At 42.3% G+C, this 17,004-nt stretch overlaps 1 protein-coding gene across 1 annotated transcript in view; it reads left to right on the top strand.

Moving 5' to 3' along the window:
- The first annotated feature begins 3,802 nt into the window (after positions 1-3,802).
- Positions 3,803-17,004, top strand: part of ELAPOR2 (endosome-lysosome associated apoptosis and autophagy regulator family member 2) — a 49,167-nt gene continuing 35,965 nt past the window's right edge. The window contains exon 1 of the mRNA XM_005143348.3: positions 3,803-3,862. Within this exon, the coding sequence (XP_005143405.1) occupies positions 3,817-3,862 (46 nt within the window). The 5' untranslated portion in view covers positions 3,803-3,816. The remainder of the gene's footprint in view (positions 3,863-17,004) is intronic.

The following is a 17,004-nucleotide window of genomic DNA, read 5'->3' as shown; positions in this document are numbered from 1 at the left end:
GAGGACAGGCTCTTAGCTTGAGATGCTGGGTCATTCAGCAGAACCAGAGCTCTGTTGCAGTTACATTCACCCACTGTAAGTAGCCGAGCTGGCTAATTTAAAGCTGGCTGAAGTTGTGAGCTGCTGTCATGTCTGTGATGCAGCACAGATATGTTCTGGTTGTAAAAGAGGGATACAGCTGGGCCCTCAGTGGTTGTTAAAACTATAGGTAAAACTCTACTGTAGGGGAAAAGAAGGATAGGACAGGATAGGATAGGAAAGGATGGGACAGGGTAGGATAGGATAGGATGGGACAAGGTAGGATAGGATAAGACAGAGCAGGCTAGGACAAGACAGGACAGGGTAGGGTAGGATAGGACAGGATAAGGTAGGATCGGGTAAGACAGGATAGGATAAGACAGGGCAGGATAGGATAGGAAAGGATGGGGCAGGGTAGGATAGGATAGGACAGGACAGGATAGGACAGGACATGGCAGGATAGGACAGGATAGGATAGGACAGGGCAGGATAGGATAGGACAGTGTAGGGTAGGATAGGATATGACAGTGTAGGATAGGATAGGATATGACAGGGTAGGATAGGGAAGAACAGGACAGGGTCGGATAGGATAGGACAGAACTGGGTAGGGTAGGATAGGATAGGGCAGGATAAGACAGGGTAGGTTAGGATAGGACAGGATAGGATAGTATAGGGTAAGATAGGGTAGGATAGGATGGAATAGGATAGGATAGTGCAGGATAGGATAGGACAGGTCTGGGCAGGGTAGGATATGACAGGGCAGGATAGGGTAGGGTAGGATAGGATATGACAGGGTAGGATAGGGTAGGGTAGGGAAGGACAGTACAGGGTAGGATAGGATAGGACAGAACAGGATAGGATAGGATAGGGCAGGATAAGATAGGGTAGGATAGGAGAGGGTAGGATAGGATAGGATAGGATAAGATAGGGCAGGATAAGACAGGGCAGGATAGGATAGGATAGGATAGGATAGGACAGAACAGGATAGGGTAGGGTAGGATAGGATAGGACAGGACAGGATAGGATAGGATAAAATAAGGTAGGATAGGATTGGATAGGGTAGGATGGGATAGGATAGGACAGGATAGGATAGGATAAGATAGTGTAGGATAAGATAGGGTAGGATAGGATTGGATAGGATAGGTTAGGATAGTGCAGGATAGGATAGGATAAGATAGGACAGGATAAGACAGGACAGGACAGGTCCGAGCAGGATAAGATATGACAGGGCAGGAGAGGGTAGGATAGAATATGACAGGGTAGGATAGGATAGGACAGTGTAGGATAGGATAGGATATGACAGGGTAGGATAGGACAGGACAGGGTAGGATGGGATATGACAGGGTAGGATAGGGTAGGATAGGGCAGGACAGGACAGGGTAGGGTAAGATATGACAGGGCAGGATAGTATAGGATAGGATAAGGGCAGGACAGGAGAGGGCAGGATAAGATAGGATAGAATAGGGCAGGATAGGACAGACAAGGCATGACTATAATGATTCTGTGATTCTAAGGTGGTAGCACTAGCAGCTGGCAGAGATTTTTTTGGAGCTGTTTGTGTTTCACCAAGGGCCAAAATGAATTTTTAGGTTAATTTTCAGGTTATCTTATAGGCAGATTTCATACCAAGATGATTAAGGGTTGTTTTTTTCTGTTCTGATTGTATAACGAGGTGAAAGGGGAGAAATGCATGTTTTAGTAGAGTATTTTTGTGGAGTTGACAGGAGTGTAGTGTATTGTATTTCATGTGTGGCTTGGGGTTTGATTGTATCCTTTTATGCCTTGATTTAATTTTGAGACAAATAGTTTTCATTTCCCTTGTGCTGTTAGTTAGGTTTCTAATCCATAGGTTGACCCACAAAGATATTTATTGAACCATGAAAATAATAATTCCAGAGAAATCAGAATATTATTTGCACTTGAATGCAAAATAGCACAGGTTTTAATGATGTTTAGGTAGAACTTTATTAACATTTGAATATCTCTGGAGAGCTGTGGTATCAGTAGGAGAAGTATTAAACTCAGTAGTGTTTGTTTTTCCATAAGTAAATGAGGAGAATTGCAAGCCTTCTTGTGAGTCAGCTGAATATTTGCAAGGATTAACTAATGTGTTCCATAGCCAGCATGGACCAACCCTTATCCACCTGATCCCCCTTCTTCTGCTCCATCATGTGGGGGGGGTGGCACTTCAAGGGGTTATAGAAGGAGCAGGAAAAGGTTGTCCCTAAAATAATCCTTGTGTGCGAAGTACCTGCTCCTAGGGTAGCACAGCTTAGGGGCTGATGTTGCAGTCATGGTGGCACAGGTCTTTAGAAAGGCAGGTGCCTCGGGTGGGTTTCATTGTAGTGAGAGGGAGCTTATGCCAGCTAAGGAGCACTTCTGCTTGTGCGTTGGGCTGCAGGCATGGCCACTGCCTTCCCCTTCCTTGGTTCATGGCCACCTAAATGGAAAGGAACCAACCAAACTTCATGGATCCATCACACCATTCTGCCCTAAAGCTGCATAAACCTCGAGCCGGTGGCTAAAGCTCTAATCCCATTTTCCTCAGTCCCATGATTTTGTATGTGATTTTAATGAGCCATATAGGGCCATTCAGACTTGTAGATGGTGTTCCCCAGAGTAAGTGGAGAAGTATCCGTCCAAACCAAGGGTCTAGTGTTCCTCTGCAGCCAGTGGAGGGAAAAAAGGGTCTCTAGGACGTGTTATCTCCTTGTGCCCTCTGCAGCAGGTGTCTAAAATAGGCATGTGGTCAGTGTTTGCCCTTTTATTGACTGCAAAGGGAACTGGAAGTTGTCTTGCCTATGTGGGGACATCTCATGGAACTTGCCAGTATGTGTCTGTTCCCTCCGAAGGAAATTATGCGCCGATTCTGCCAGATTCACTCAAACTCTCTCTTGATACCACACTGGTTCTAGAATGAGATGTTGAGGTTTATTTTAATAGTTGGAAACAAAGCTGTAAAGACAAACCTAAAAATGTTATTAGATGTGAGTCTAGGTTGTATGTGGCATCTGAATCAATGTTATTGATAAGAGAAATCTTAGAACTCTTTCCTACCTAATAGGAAATTTCTTCCTGCTTTTCACTTAGACTATTCAGGGATTATCTCAGTCACAGAGACCGTGGGGCTTATCTCCCCTGACACCATCATTCTTCTCTGAGGTTCTCCTCAGAGCTGACCCTGGACAGCATTTTCAGAGGTATCCTAACCCTGGGTTCATCTCCCCTAATTTGTCTGAGCTTCCTCTGAAATCGATGAAGAGGGAAAGGCACTTGAAGAAGGTGGTTCATCCCCTCCACCTTAGACACCCAACCTAACATGGCATGACTTGTACTCTGTGTATGTCTTTCTCTGTTGATCAAAGAGGAAGGTTGGTTGGTTGCTATAGATCAGATTCCATGAAAGCCAGAAATCTGGAATCAGTCCTGCTGTAAGATACTATGAAAAAAATGTAGTGGAATCTGTGTCCCTTTTCTCAGTGCTTTTATAAATCCCACCCTCTGCCTTAGCATTTGTGCTGCACAGCAGCCGATGTGCTTTGTGCTTGCTCTGTGATGATACATGATGATCATCAAAGCAGTGAGAGTGTTGCACAGTATGTTCCATGCCAGCCACTTCCTCTCTGGTTTAATTATAACTGAGTTGGCTAATCCCAGTCTTGATTAATGAGCTTAATATGCAAATGTTATGATGAAACTGAAGCTCTTTGTAATTGCTTGCAGACAGATTACCACTTCGAGTACACAGAGTGCGACAGCAGTGGCTCCAGATGGAGGGTAGCTGTCCCGAATCCATCGATGGAGTGCTCTGGACTACCTGACCCTGTGAAAGGGAAAGAATGCAGTACGTTGGCACTTTTCATTTTACACACCATTGCTATCTGTTTGTGCTATTTATCCTTGTATAGCTTCTTACCTCTGTCACTGGTGGCTTGAGTGTCCCTGAGTCTCTCCTTCCCCTCCTATCCTTATTGGAGCTGTGGAGCAGGGATCGTCTATACAGTGTAGTTCTAATAGCTCAATGCCCACTACAGGTACCATTGTATGCTAAATCACATACAGGGCATGTCTATTACAACACACTTGAAGAGATGTGGTTGCTTGTATTGGGCTGCCATACTCTTCAGTTCTGCAGGTCTCCATTTGTAGCTGTATTGGCAAACTGGTGACCAAGAAGTGGCCAAATTATACGTGCATAGTGCCCACATTCCCATTACCTGCATTATTTAGCTAAGTATTAAGCTGAATGCATAAGTAATGTGTAAATGTCTTATTTGCCTAAGCCATTTCCACAGTGAAGCTTTTGCATTTTATTTATTTATGTGTTTATTTTTAACAACTTGGGGTGTGGGGTTCTTTTTAATGTTAAAACACTTCTTTGCATCTGGGGACATACGCAAACTGCTGCTGTGCAAACATGTTTGAACTGTTTCCTCACAGTTTTGTAGCTGCCCAGGCTCTTTCCCACTACAATTCCTTGCTCCAGCAATTCTCTCCACAAAAGATCCTAGCAGTGCTTTACTTTTTCAGTAATTCGTATCAGGGGGTATAAATTATTCTGTCTGACAAACAGTATGAACCATGGCAACATCCTTCCAGTTCTGCTGTAGGAGAGATGAAGCTTACTCGCTTCTGACTCTCCTCTCATAAAGGTTTATTGTTGCTTTCCTTATGACATATGTCCCAGTGTGAGGCACATCATAAATGTTTTCCATAGCAGTGCTGACCATTTGAGGATTCCTAACTGCCTGCAAGCATCATTTGAGAAGTTGCCATGTCATTCCTGGTGTTCAGGTTTAGTTTCTGAGGTTTTAAATGTGGAATCTCTGTATATCCTTAGGATGTGTTTTTCAATTACAGCAATACAGAGCTGGGGAGCACCTCAGGTGATCCCATAATTTATCTCCTAGCCCAAATAGCTATAGTAGCAATTACATTGTCATTCATGGCTGATGTGTGGTTGGACTGTTTTCAGGGACCTTCTGTGATGAAGAGCCCACAAGCTCTCCAGTTGTTTGCTCATCTATTTTGTTCCTTTCATTCCCCTCCCATTACAGTTTTTCCTGCTGTTGAATCCCAAATCTTCAAACCTGCTACTTTTTGCTGTCTGCACAATAAAAGAGCAGATAGTGTTATCCCTCCTGCTGCACAACTAACTGCTTTTGGTGTGCTCTGGAGTACATAGGCATAACTCATTGTTTTCTGGTATACTATTTGTTCTCAAATCTTGTGATAAATGGTTGAAGGTCCAGCGCCATTATATTCTTGACTTGCTGCTGCAGATTTCAGCAAATGGTGCACTTCCTTCTTCATTTCCTCTTATTTATGTGTCTTTCTGCTCTTAAATCAGTTTAAGTGAAAATTCAAGAGTAGATGAATCTCTGGCTTTTCCATATCTGTCCCTTTGCTAGACGAGGGGAAAACTTTGTCCAGTAAGTTGGCTATAGTGTTTTACGCTAAAGTACAGGATTCTGTTAACTACACTGGAAAACTCATCTCACTAGATTTCTCTCCTCCTTGTAGTACTGCTGTTAAGTCCCATGGCAATTCAACTGGTTTGAGAAGCAATTAGATATGTGACTTATTTTTACTGAACCCTTCAGATCTCATCTGTCTGGGCTCTAGGGAGTGCAGCGGTGTTAATGTAGTTTTGTCTTTTTTGTGTTTGTGGTAGATTATCCAGTTTAAGGAGTTGTCTGGCTATATTCTGATGACAAAAGTAATTTTGGGTTTCTCATCTCTGTCTTTCACCTTTTGATCTAAGAACAGGCGATCTCTCAGGCTGAAAACATGAATATGTGAACAGCAGTCAGTCACTGGAGGAATGTGTAGGGAACACCCTTCCCATTTGGCAGTGCATTCTTCAAATAGGTGGGATTTAGTGGGAGAGGCAGCTTTTGTAAACTGTGTGTCCTCCAGCTCTTTAGAGTTAGCACATGGGGATCTGTTGGTCATGATGAGTTGTATTGAAAATGCTGACAGATAGACACCTCTTCACTGGCTTGTCATATTCTCTGAGCTGGTGGCTTCTATCTCATCTGACAGCACAGCTCCTGGACCAACGATGTCTTATAGTAAAAGCACAGATTGCTCTAGCCTGAGAAAAATGAAAAGTTCTGTATCTGGGGCTGCTGCAACTCATGTTCTTGGTGGATTGTGTACACAAGGAGATACGTGCCATAGACTTGGCCAGGGGTTGCATGCACATCTCACTAAGTAATTAATTGCTCCTGGAGACATCTTCTTTTTCTCATAGGTCTAATGTTATTTTACCCCAAGGCCAAGAAATACCATAACTATGCCATATCCTTTGAGATATGTCCTTCTGGGCATTCTACAAATTTGGTCAGATTCTCCTACATCTTGTAGATTGTACCCTATACCAGAGAACACTGACATTGGGGTTCATCTTGACATTTGATAGAGTCCTGGACTCCTCTAGGTATCTCGTTTAGTTTTTCAGCCTGTGGAACCAGGGATCACAGTACAGTTACTCTCAGTAAAAAAAAAATGCAGCTATTTCCAGAAGTTTTGGTTGATATCTACTGGTCCTGATATGTATTGGAGCCAAGTATGTCTCTGCTCTTAAAAAAAGGTTCCAGTTGTATAGCAATATGACCCCTTAGGCTTTTTTTGTCTCCTTCAGTGCTCCTTGGTGTCAGTTAGGACACAACTGGTTTGGGGGAATCTAGGTGAGAAAATGTTTGTTTGTAGGAACGCATCAGCCACTGCCAATGACTTCATGATGTACCATTTGTAGTTGTTTCCGTCTATTCAGAAGAGCCTGCCACTTGAGAGTATCTGCTATTGATCTCTTCTGCTTCTTGAAAACAGAAGCGACTTCCAGGCTGTCATTAATTTTGGATCCTGAGAATACTGTGCCAACATCTCCTGCTTCCAAATGCTCAGCAGTCGTTCTCCTTAAACTGTGCCTGAACTAGGAATCCAAAAGATGGTATAACAATATGCTCAATGTCTCCAGTCATCTCTCTAAATACGTCTAGACTGTGGCCTCCAGTGGAATGGAGAGACACTTGAGATTGCTAAAAACATATTAGTTCAGGTGCCTCACGAAACTGGAGCAATCCAAGTGTGGGTCTGGAGCTTGGTTGGTGTCTTGAGATGTACTCATTTTCAGGATGTGGTTTTACTGCTCTTCATTTGAACAAACCCATTTAAATTAGGTTGGGTACTTCAGTGCTCTGATGCATTTTGAAGTGCACATGGCAAAGCACAGCTCACTGTGACCTGCTGAGAGTAACTGCCAGCATTCCCAACATGGATGTAGTCTCCGAAACAGGATTCAGCCCTTTTTCTGAGTCTTCAAAAACTTACCCTGCAATGTTTGCCAGTGAAGACAAGGTCCTCTAAGAAATAGTCACAAGATTCAGAATAAAAAGGGCTGTCATATCGTGACTAGTTTATGTCCTGGTTATTAGAATAAGGGGTTTTTTTGCCTTTATCTTGTGAGCATAGAGCAGCGTGATGATCTTTCCCTCCTGCTACCCTCCCCTCCACATCTCTCCCATCCAAGTGGGAGATGGGAAGAAAGAAGGAACCTCACATGAAAGATACTCATGCTACTGTAGGAGGTCTTGCTATGCAGTGGCCCCGGATATGGGAGAGAAGGTGCAGCCCAGTAGCTCACTTGCAATGCACTAGGACAACATAACTCTTTCTGTATTCACTCCCCTCTTTCTTTCAGGTCTCCTTACCTTGTGGTGCTGCATCCATTGCCACTTTCAGAGCCTGTATAATGTGTCAGCCTGCATTTTGCCATTCACTGTGGTGTGGTATCTCAGTGCTTGTCCCATTGGCCATGACACTGCCATGACAGACTGCTCAGCTACCCCTCTCAGGCTTGTGTTTGTTCAGCGATGAGTCATAGTCTTGATGCCCCCACATCATGGTTGCAAGGGATCATGCAAAGGGACTCATTAAAAGTGCAGCAAAGACTTTGGCTAGGAAAAACAAAATATTTATTACACCTACAGCTATTCCATGTGGCTCTCCTCTGCTTCCCATATAAGATGACCCCTCCAGGCATCTTTTAGGTACTGTTTTGGGTACATATATGAAGGCAAGGAGCATTTGCTGGGGTGTGACAGACAGCCTCTCTCAGTGAAATCCAGACCTCTGAATCACTCCGTTACTTCTTGACAGGAATGTGCTTAACTAATTTGGTCTCGTTCATTTTTAATTACCACGGATCTCACTCTGATCTCCTCATGAGTCTGATAACAGGAAGGGAATTTAGCTGATAAGGATCACTGCCATCAGGGCAGCTGCTTGGCTTTTTTACATGGAAAATATTTATGGCAGTCAATGGGAGCAGTTTTCTCTCAGGGTTGAGCCCTTATGCACCTTATACCTGCACCCCTTAGGGCTGGTATCCCTGGAAACCCTTAGTGTGGGGCTGTACACAGTGTCTAATGGGGACCTCTTGGGGCCTGGCAGTGGGAGCAGGACTTGGCATCATGCTCCCGCTGACACTACACTGCAATCTGTTTTGGTGGCCACAGCCAGGCTGTTCTGCCAGCCTGTCCATATGCTGCCTGTTTTACGCACAAATTAAAGTCTGAATTTGGAGCCTTCCTTCCTTCCTTCCATGTCTCCTTCCCTTCCTCTCTTTTCACTTTCCTTCTCCCACATACAACCCAAATAGTCAGTTCAGAGTGTGCCCTTGCTGTGCCCTGGTATGCTGATATGCTCCTCTCAGCACAGTTAATGACCAAGAAAAGGCTTAAAGGTTCACATTTTGACCTAAAATTCTTTCTTAATATTAAATTTCTTACTCCACAGAATATGAGTTATTTTCTGCCATGAGAATAAGTTGTATCTTATCTCATAAATATCTGTTCATTTTAGTGGTGCTATATGCATAATGAACTAGAGTGAGAAAAATAGAGCAATTTAAAAAGGAGTTGAATTTGCCATATTCAATGGGAAGAATTGCTGGTAGGGTCATTCTTATAGTCAGCATTCAAATGTGTTATAACCGGAAAGATTTCTTTAGAAAGGAGACACAAAAAGTACTGATAATATGGAAGAACTTGATCAAGTACAGTGCCGTGGAGTTATTAAAGGCTCTGTTTAGCAAACCCCACCTTTACCTGGTGCCATTAAGGTGAGAGCAACTTCTTTGAAGCCAGAAATGTGCTTCAGTTTTGAGGTGAGGTGTGTGAGCGTGTGCCAAGTGTTAAGAGTGTGAAAAGCTCCACTGACTTCAGAAAATAGACTGTCCTTAATTACAATGGACTTTGCTGGGGCCTGAGAGCAAAATTTGTCCTAAGTTGTTGCTACAGGGCTGTGTTTGTTGAGTTTATTCTGACCCCTGTAATCTGCTCCTAGGGTATCACAGGAGGAGATATAGATCTTCCTGCTAATTGCAGTGCACTATAGGCATAATTAGGGCAAATGACCTTTTTAAGGCTTGTAGGTTTCATAACACTTAAAGGGAATTTAAGTGATCTGCAGGAGTTTTCACGTTCTGCTTTCATAACAGGAATATTGAAGGTTTTGCATTTGATGTTCTCTTGGTCTGTGATAAGATTGAGTATCCCAAGTGGGTACAAAGTGGGTCTGCCCCTAACTCCCTTGAACTCAGTGGATATCTGCAAATTTTGTAACATATGGTGTATGCACATATATATGTGTGCAGATGGGTAATATAAAATGAATGTTATATGTCTGGGAAAACCCATGCACTGGTGTTACAGCCTTCTGACATAAAGATGCATCTGCTCATTGTCGACTAGATTTGTATTTAGGTAAATTCTGTGTAGTCTTTGTGCTAAAGAATTGGTTCTGCTGGAGTTTTACTTAGAATATAGAAATTTGGTTGATGAAGACTTGAAAATACAGGGATAAATGTTAGTAGTTGTTTCATGTTTACATTACTGCACATGTGGATGTGAATGTACATACAAATACTCTCATGAGAATGGTGCTATTTACTACACAGTTACATTTATTTATGTTATCTCAAAATAGTTTATTATATACTCTAAACATTTTATCATCACCACAGTGTCATTGTCTTCATGAATGTCATGGATGCATGTCAGAACTACTTTTCATAGGGCTTAAATAAATCCAGACTTACAGCCTCTTGAAGCAAACATGTGAATCCTGATAAATCATTAGAGAAGGGGTTTTTTACCTTTTCATTTGACATTCTCTGAGGATTATGTCCTGGTCTCATTAATGGGCTTTTAAATGTTTGGGACATCAGTGTAGTTCTGAGGACTAGGCATTTATCCGTTCTCATTTGTTCTCATGGCTTGAAAGCACTGGATCTTGTCTTCATCAACATTGATGCACTAATGTCTTTTTTTTTCATTTTAGGTGACATTTAGATGTTGCTTCTTTGGGTGTTCAGCTTGAAAGAAACAATGAGGCCAAGCTATTAATGGCTGCTGGTGTTTAACCATGTCATATAGATCTGGCATATGCACACAGATATACTTACATAGGGTGACAGATGTGCTGTAGGAAAGTACTATTTTGAGGCAATGTTCAAAAAATGTATTCAGAAGATCTCCTCTTTCATTCCTCCATCCTTGACAACTGCTCACTTGAATGGTGCATACTGATCTGCTCCTTAATTCTGATTAGCACTTTCCATTCTCTCCCTTTTTTTGTGTGGTTGTATGGTTCCCATGAAACTGCCCATTGACATAGAAGAGTCACATGTGGAAGCTTGTTCTCTCAAACCTAAGTACCAAAATGTGAATTCTTAGTTGTCAAGTTACCAGCATTATTGTCAAAGCCAAAACACAGTACTGCACCAGCTACCAGGAAGAAAAATAACTGTCCCAGCTGAAATCAGGACATTAGTGGGCATGAAATCCAGGGAATCTAAGAATACACTGTAGATTTGGCCCTTGGCCTGTCATGTATTACCTAGCAATTAATGATGTCTGACAGAGGAAAACATAACATAACTGTCTCAGGAGTCACCTCTGACATGAACAGCAAGATGTGCAAGAAGTAGATTTCAAAGTAATGATCTTTATATGGTCACTTTTGCATGTATGGCTCACAGGACTGGGCAACTCAGTTTTACCTGAGTCTCTTTTATATCTCTAGGCAAGATTTTATGTCTTTTCTGAATGGAAAAGGAAAGGTTTTCCTGCATGAGTGCACTGGGGAGAGGACTGCTCTGAGGAACACTGTGAAGCTGCGGAATTAATGCAAGGCTGTCATGTAACAAAGACGTGTAGCCAGCAGTGGTATGCATGGCACAGTTTGAGACTTGCTACTAAAAGGCTGTGATTTAGCAAACCACTCAAGCAGATGTTAATTCCTGTCCCTCTTAGAGCATCCCTGCTAATGCATGTTCCTAACTCAGGGAGGTGAGTCCTATTGATGGCATTAAGTTTGTTGCCTGGATTGAGGGTATATGATGCTATGGCTTTTCTATCTGGAGGTTTTCCTGCTATGTATTGTTACTTTGAGAGAAACCCCAGTTTCACTAATAATTTTTTTCTGTCTTTGCAGAAAAAGCCACACTGTTGGCTTTTTGAAGCACAGATTCTTTTAGGTAAATAGTTAAAAAAGCAGAAGAGTTTTCACTGAACCCACAGAGTTTAATTCCTGGAGAAGAGTTACCAGAAACTGCATATTGATGTGTGTAATGAGACTTCCGAGAGAGGTCGGCCTCTGTGCCTTTTGATGATTTTTTCACCCTACTGGTGTACACGATGTAATTAAATAAGTTAAACACAACTTCCTCTGAGTCACTGATTTCTCTTTCAACAAGAAAGCAGGTGGTAAGACCTTGAGATTTGCTATGGCTTGGTAGAGAGATGAGAGGGAAGCACTGTGTGTGTGCGTGCTGTGCATGCAGAGGACATCTCAAATGGCGTGAGAAGCCGTTTGCACCAACCTCTTTGACTGATTAGTTATCAAAATAAACCTGATAGAGTCAGTGAGGCCTTGAGAGCTACTCACTCATACCTTGAGGTATGTTCACAGTGCTGAGTCATGAGGATGGTTGTTGTAACCCTGGCAGCAAATGTGCTTTCTAACTGCTTGGTGATGACTGCCTTCCTCCCCTCTGCACCACACTTTCATGAATGTATCAAGTATTCCCATTCCACATCTCTCAGTGTCCAAATGGTGAAGTAAAAATGATCATAAAACTATCCTATGTGCTGGGCCAGCTGATGAAAATGGTCCTGTCCTGTCAGAGAGGTGCAATGGAAAAAGTGTTGCTCTATCTTGTAATTTCTTGGATAAAAGGAAAATTATTTACCTTTATAAAAAGGAAGGGGTCTCTTCCATGATTCGCAGCAGCTTTCAGTGTGATTACATTTTAAGCCTAAACAGCCTTGATAGACTTTTTTCTTAAATTAAGATTCAGTCAGATTCCTGGTAACACATTGGGATATAATGACTGAAGAAAACGAACATCAATTATTCACAGTCTATTGGAGAAGCCTTGTATAAATTATTCACAGAAGACATTCTGAAGCTGGCTGAGATTATAGGGAACATTAATAATGAAGCAGTGATTTCCTCTCGTCCTTTGGCTTTCTTTTCTTCTCCTCTTCCCTCATTTTGGTTGGTCCTTGGTTCCATGTTGGGGGACCCCAATGTCTCAGGGTACCTCTGAACAGATGCCTCTATGTATTTGTCCTTGGCCACATCTTCCCCTCCAGGTTTATGGCATGTTTCTGTCAAACCCAGCAGCTGTTCAGAGGGACAACTGTGTGATGCTGCCAACCTCATAATTCCTTTCTCAGCTATAGTTTTCACCTTTGCCCATGGGAAGCTGAGATAATTCAGCCCAGAGTCTTCCTGCAGGAGGTGGCAGTATCTCACCTGAATGCCAAGCAGTGGCATTTTTAACAAACAACATAGGAATGAAGTGGGAAAAGATGGAAAGCCAGTGTTTGAGATTTTTTTTTTTTTTGCTGTGTGTTTTCTCTGATTTGGGGAAGAATTGCTCAATTTCTACCACCTTCTAATGCCAAAATCCAGTCCTGTGTCTTTCTTTATATCATAATATATTGAGAGGCAGGGAGACACAGAAGGATACACATGAACATGCACATGCTCAGTGGCAATAGAAGAGCTGAAATAGTTTTAGGTTATCAGAAGTAAGAAATGTCCAGAGAAGAATGTCTGCTGAGAAGAGTGAATAGAAGTACTGGGTCCAAGTGGTGTGGGATGGGAAGCTAGCTGACAGAAGGTGTAAGAAAGACCGAGTAGCCAGGGCTGCATAAAGGAGGAAAGTAGTTGAATATATTATAGACTTGGTGTTGAAGGATGCAGAACATTGAGGGAGCTTTGGTTCATCTTCTGGTGAAATAACAAATATTTTGATTCTTCTTACAGCATGGTAATATCTGGGAGATTCTATATGATTCTATGTTATTCAACAGGAGGAAACACTCCAGAGGAAGATTTTAGACCTCAGAGTGTGTCAAGTAATCATATACATGTGAAGATCACAGCTGTTAGTCCAGCTGTGTTCATGATAAGCCTGTCCTGACCCCCAGCATCAGAAAGTTAAGTAATGTAGACTGTGAGGGTGGGCTACTAGAAGAGAAATGTGCCAACTAACATTAACCCTAGTCCACCAAGATCACTAGAAGGCCACAGCTGTAAAAGTCAGAACATGACTGTGGAATCTTGCAGTCAAAGGGCAAATGAGGCAAGCTTATTTATGGTCTGTTTTGCCCTCTGGAGAGCTGTTTCCATGTCTGTAAAGTGACTGTAGAGTGCTATCAGATTTGTAGTGTATTGCAAGCACTCCCTGGAAGTGGTTATGCAGTGAGCAGGGCTCCTGCTTTAGGGTGCCTCATGTGTGTCCCAGGAGGGAGGTAAGATACCATCGCTCTCAACTCAGAGTTTAAGAGCAGAGAGATTAATTAGATTCTCTAGTTTGAGCTTGCAGTCCATCAAAATGCATCCAGTGAAGCTGATACTGAGGCTGATAATTTGTATTTGGCATGAGCTTTCCTTCCATATGGTGTCCAGTTATAGCATGAATTACTTGAGAGAAAAAGGGTCCATCACAAGCCATGACAGATTGTTCAGGCAATCATTCTTCTTCTTAAAAATGTGTGCATTATTTCCAATGTGTATTTGTCTGGGTTCAGCTTCCAGAAGGTGGTAGTTCTCATGCAGTTCTCAACTTGATTAAAGAGTCCAATGGGATCCCATGTTTTCTCCCTCTGGAGGTGCTTACATATTACTCAAGTTGACTCTCACTCTTCTTTTGATAAACTAAACTAAGCATTAACTAAAGCATTAAACTAAGATCTCTCCCTGCAAGATATTCTCCCTGATTTTAAAAGCATTTAAGGTCCTTTAGTTTTGTGTTGACCTCTTAAAAATGCTAAATCACAACTATATTAAGTATTAGAGGAATCTTCTTGCCTGCAATACGCATGTTCCATCCTACATATCTCTACCTCCACCCCTAAATATATCCACAGATCTCAATAGTGCCTTTTTGCCCATCTTGATAGTAGATGCTCTTGATGAATGGTGGGTCCACTGCGACACTCAGACTTGCTGCTCTCCAGGATACATCAACCTTTTGCATGCAGGGCCAGCACTCTGCCTTCAGTGGCTTGTCTTTACCTTTGATTCTGTTAAAACACACTGACTTTGAGTGAGTTCAGCCTTGACAGTAGTCTCTTTTCCACCAATTTTAATACTGTTCCTTTTCTATTTGCTTGCAGGTTGTTGATAGAAATGTGGGCAGCCACCAAACTCAGTCCCGGGATAGGCAGAACTTCCCCCTTCCTGCCTGCTCAGGCATGGTTTCCCATCAACAGCGTGGTCTGAGATTTGTTACTCAGGCAGTTGTTAATCCATTTAAAATGTGCCTCATTGATATTGTGTAGTACTACCTTCTTCATCAGAATGACAATACTTCTAATATGAAGTTAACAGTATTAGAAACCCTAAATCTATTACATCCACTCAGTAACCTTTATCAAACGACTTGTAATCCTTTTAAAGAATGAAATGAGGTCTGTTTGACAAGGCTTACACAATAGTTTTCATGGGTATTATTGTAGCTGTTGTTAATTTTTTATGAAGTGAATCCTTCTCTTTTGCATGCATATATGCATGTGTGTGGCTGCCTTTGGCAGTATCTAACAGTATTTACAGCATCTTTTGTGAGTAGACTGATTGTCTGTACAAACCATACCATGTTTTATTTTAATTCTCTACTTACTTTAAGAAAGCTACAGCTTTAAATCACCAATGATTGCATTGGCTTCACTGGAGCTACTGAAGGCATTGGTGTATCCAGCCCTGCCGTATGTTGTGCCATTCCTAACTGCCTCTGAAAGTGTTCTCCCAGTTTTAAAAATGCCCGTGGTGGGGCAAGTCATGAAACCTTTTAATGTGTCTCACAGAAAGAAGATCAAATTCAGTCTTCACAATGTGCCTTGCTGTGTGTAAACTGGTGTGTAGTACCCAAACTGGTATTTGGAAAGTGTAATAGGAAAGTTTGAAGTCAGGGTGGGACTGGGAATAGTAATGTCCAAATGGGATAAATAGTGTTGATTCTGGAAAAGATTTTCAGGATTGCCTATGTGATATAGCAGCTTTAGTCCTCTGGGTAAGTGTCTCAATAGAGATGTTTTCTCTAAAAATTAAGGATCAAATGCTTAGACAAATGGGTTCTGTGGCTGGGGTCAGATGGTCTTCACAAAGGCTACCTCTAAGCCAGGAGTCTAATTGTTCCTCTGGAGTCTGAAGCAAGAGGGAGAGTTTATTGGAAGACAAATCAGAGCACACACGTAAAATACATGATTTAGATTCCTGAAACTTCACATTTCACTTTAACCTCCTACGAGTGGTGATGCTGCCCTTCCTTTGAGAGCATCTTGGGTGCCACCCTCACAAGCACAGTGGTGCTGCTGTAATCTCAACCGTTTCTGTGGACAGATAATCACTTTGGATCTGTGCTCAGCTATGGCTTAATGAGATGGAGCATCCATTATCAAGTTGCAGCTCCAGTGCCCTGGGACGGATCATCTGCCTGTGCCCTGTACCCTGCAAGTGCCCCTGGCCCATTGCGGGAGACATCTCTCTGTAGCATCCCTCTGGGCACAAACACAACCCTCCCATCTCTGGCTAGGATAGACTCCTGAATTAATGCTGTTTAGATTAAAGGGTGTTTGTCCTGGTCTTTGGTCAGCCCTGTTGCTGGAAGAGCAAGCTGCATGGCAGTAGAAGAGGAGACCATCTCTGTGCTCATCACACACCTTCCAGCCACTGCTGACCACATGGAATGAGACAAGACGATGCATCTGTTCCAGTGTTGAAAGTGGTTCGTGTTGCCATTAGGCATGTTTAGCCCCAAATTGAACTTGGCAAGCAGCTGGCATGCTCAGGGCTAGTTTGCTTGCAGATGTATGTGTTTTGATGGGAAATGCTGCTGCCTTTGAAATACAGTTCTTAAGAAAGGGAAAGGAGGTAATTTCCCATCTAAATAAGAAAAAGACTCATCTATGACCTGGAAGATGAGCGATGGATGGCCATGTCCTGCATGGTATCTTGCTTGATCTCTTCAACTCTTTTTATTCTCTAAAATGATCAGGCTGCAAGGAGTTAAAAGGTATCAGTTCAGTCAAAGCAATAATCTCTGCTCAAGCTCACTGGATTTGAGGAGGAGGCTCTGCTGCCTTCTGCATCTTCATTATGGCAGCAAACCGCTCGCAGTTACTGAGTCTTTATTTGAAATTCACTAATCTGGAACATGTGGTTAGGCAGCACTCTCCCATTTCTTGCTATTTAACTTTCTTAAAAAAAATGTCAAAACTGTTAAAGAATCCAAATATGTTATGGAGAGCTTGCTTTTTTACTTCCCTTCCTCATGGCTTCTCTCTGTGCCCTTCAAAAGAGAAAAAGAAAGCAGGATAGTATATATTTATATATATAATATATGTAAAATAATGCTGCAGCAATGAGTCAGGACACCTTTATGCATTTAGGTAAGAAGTTGTACGA

This window comes from Melopsittacus undulatus, chromosome 5 (genome assembly GCF_012275295.1).
Source record: "Melopsittacus undulatus isolate bMelUnd1 chromosome 5, bMelUnd1.mat.Z, whole genome shotgun sequence".
Taxonomy (NCBI): domain Eukaryota; kingdom Metazoa; phylum Chordata; class Aves; order Psittaciformes; family Psittaculidae; genus Melopsittacus; species Melopsittacus undulatus.
This window is presented reverse-complemented; position numbering and strand designations above follow the sequence as displayed.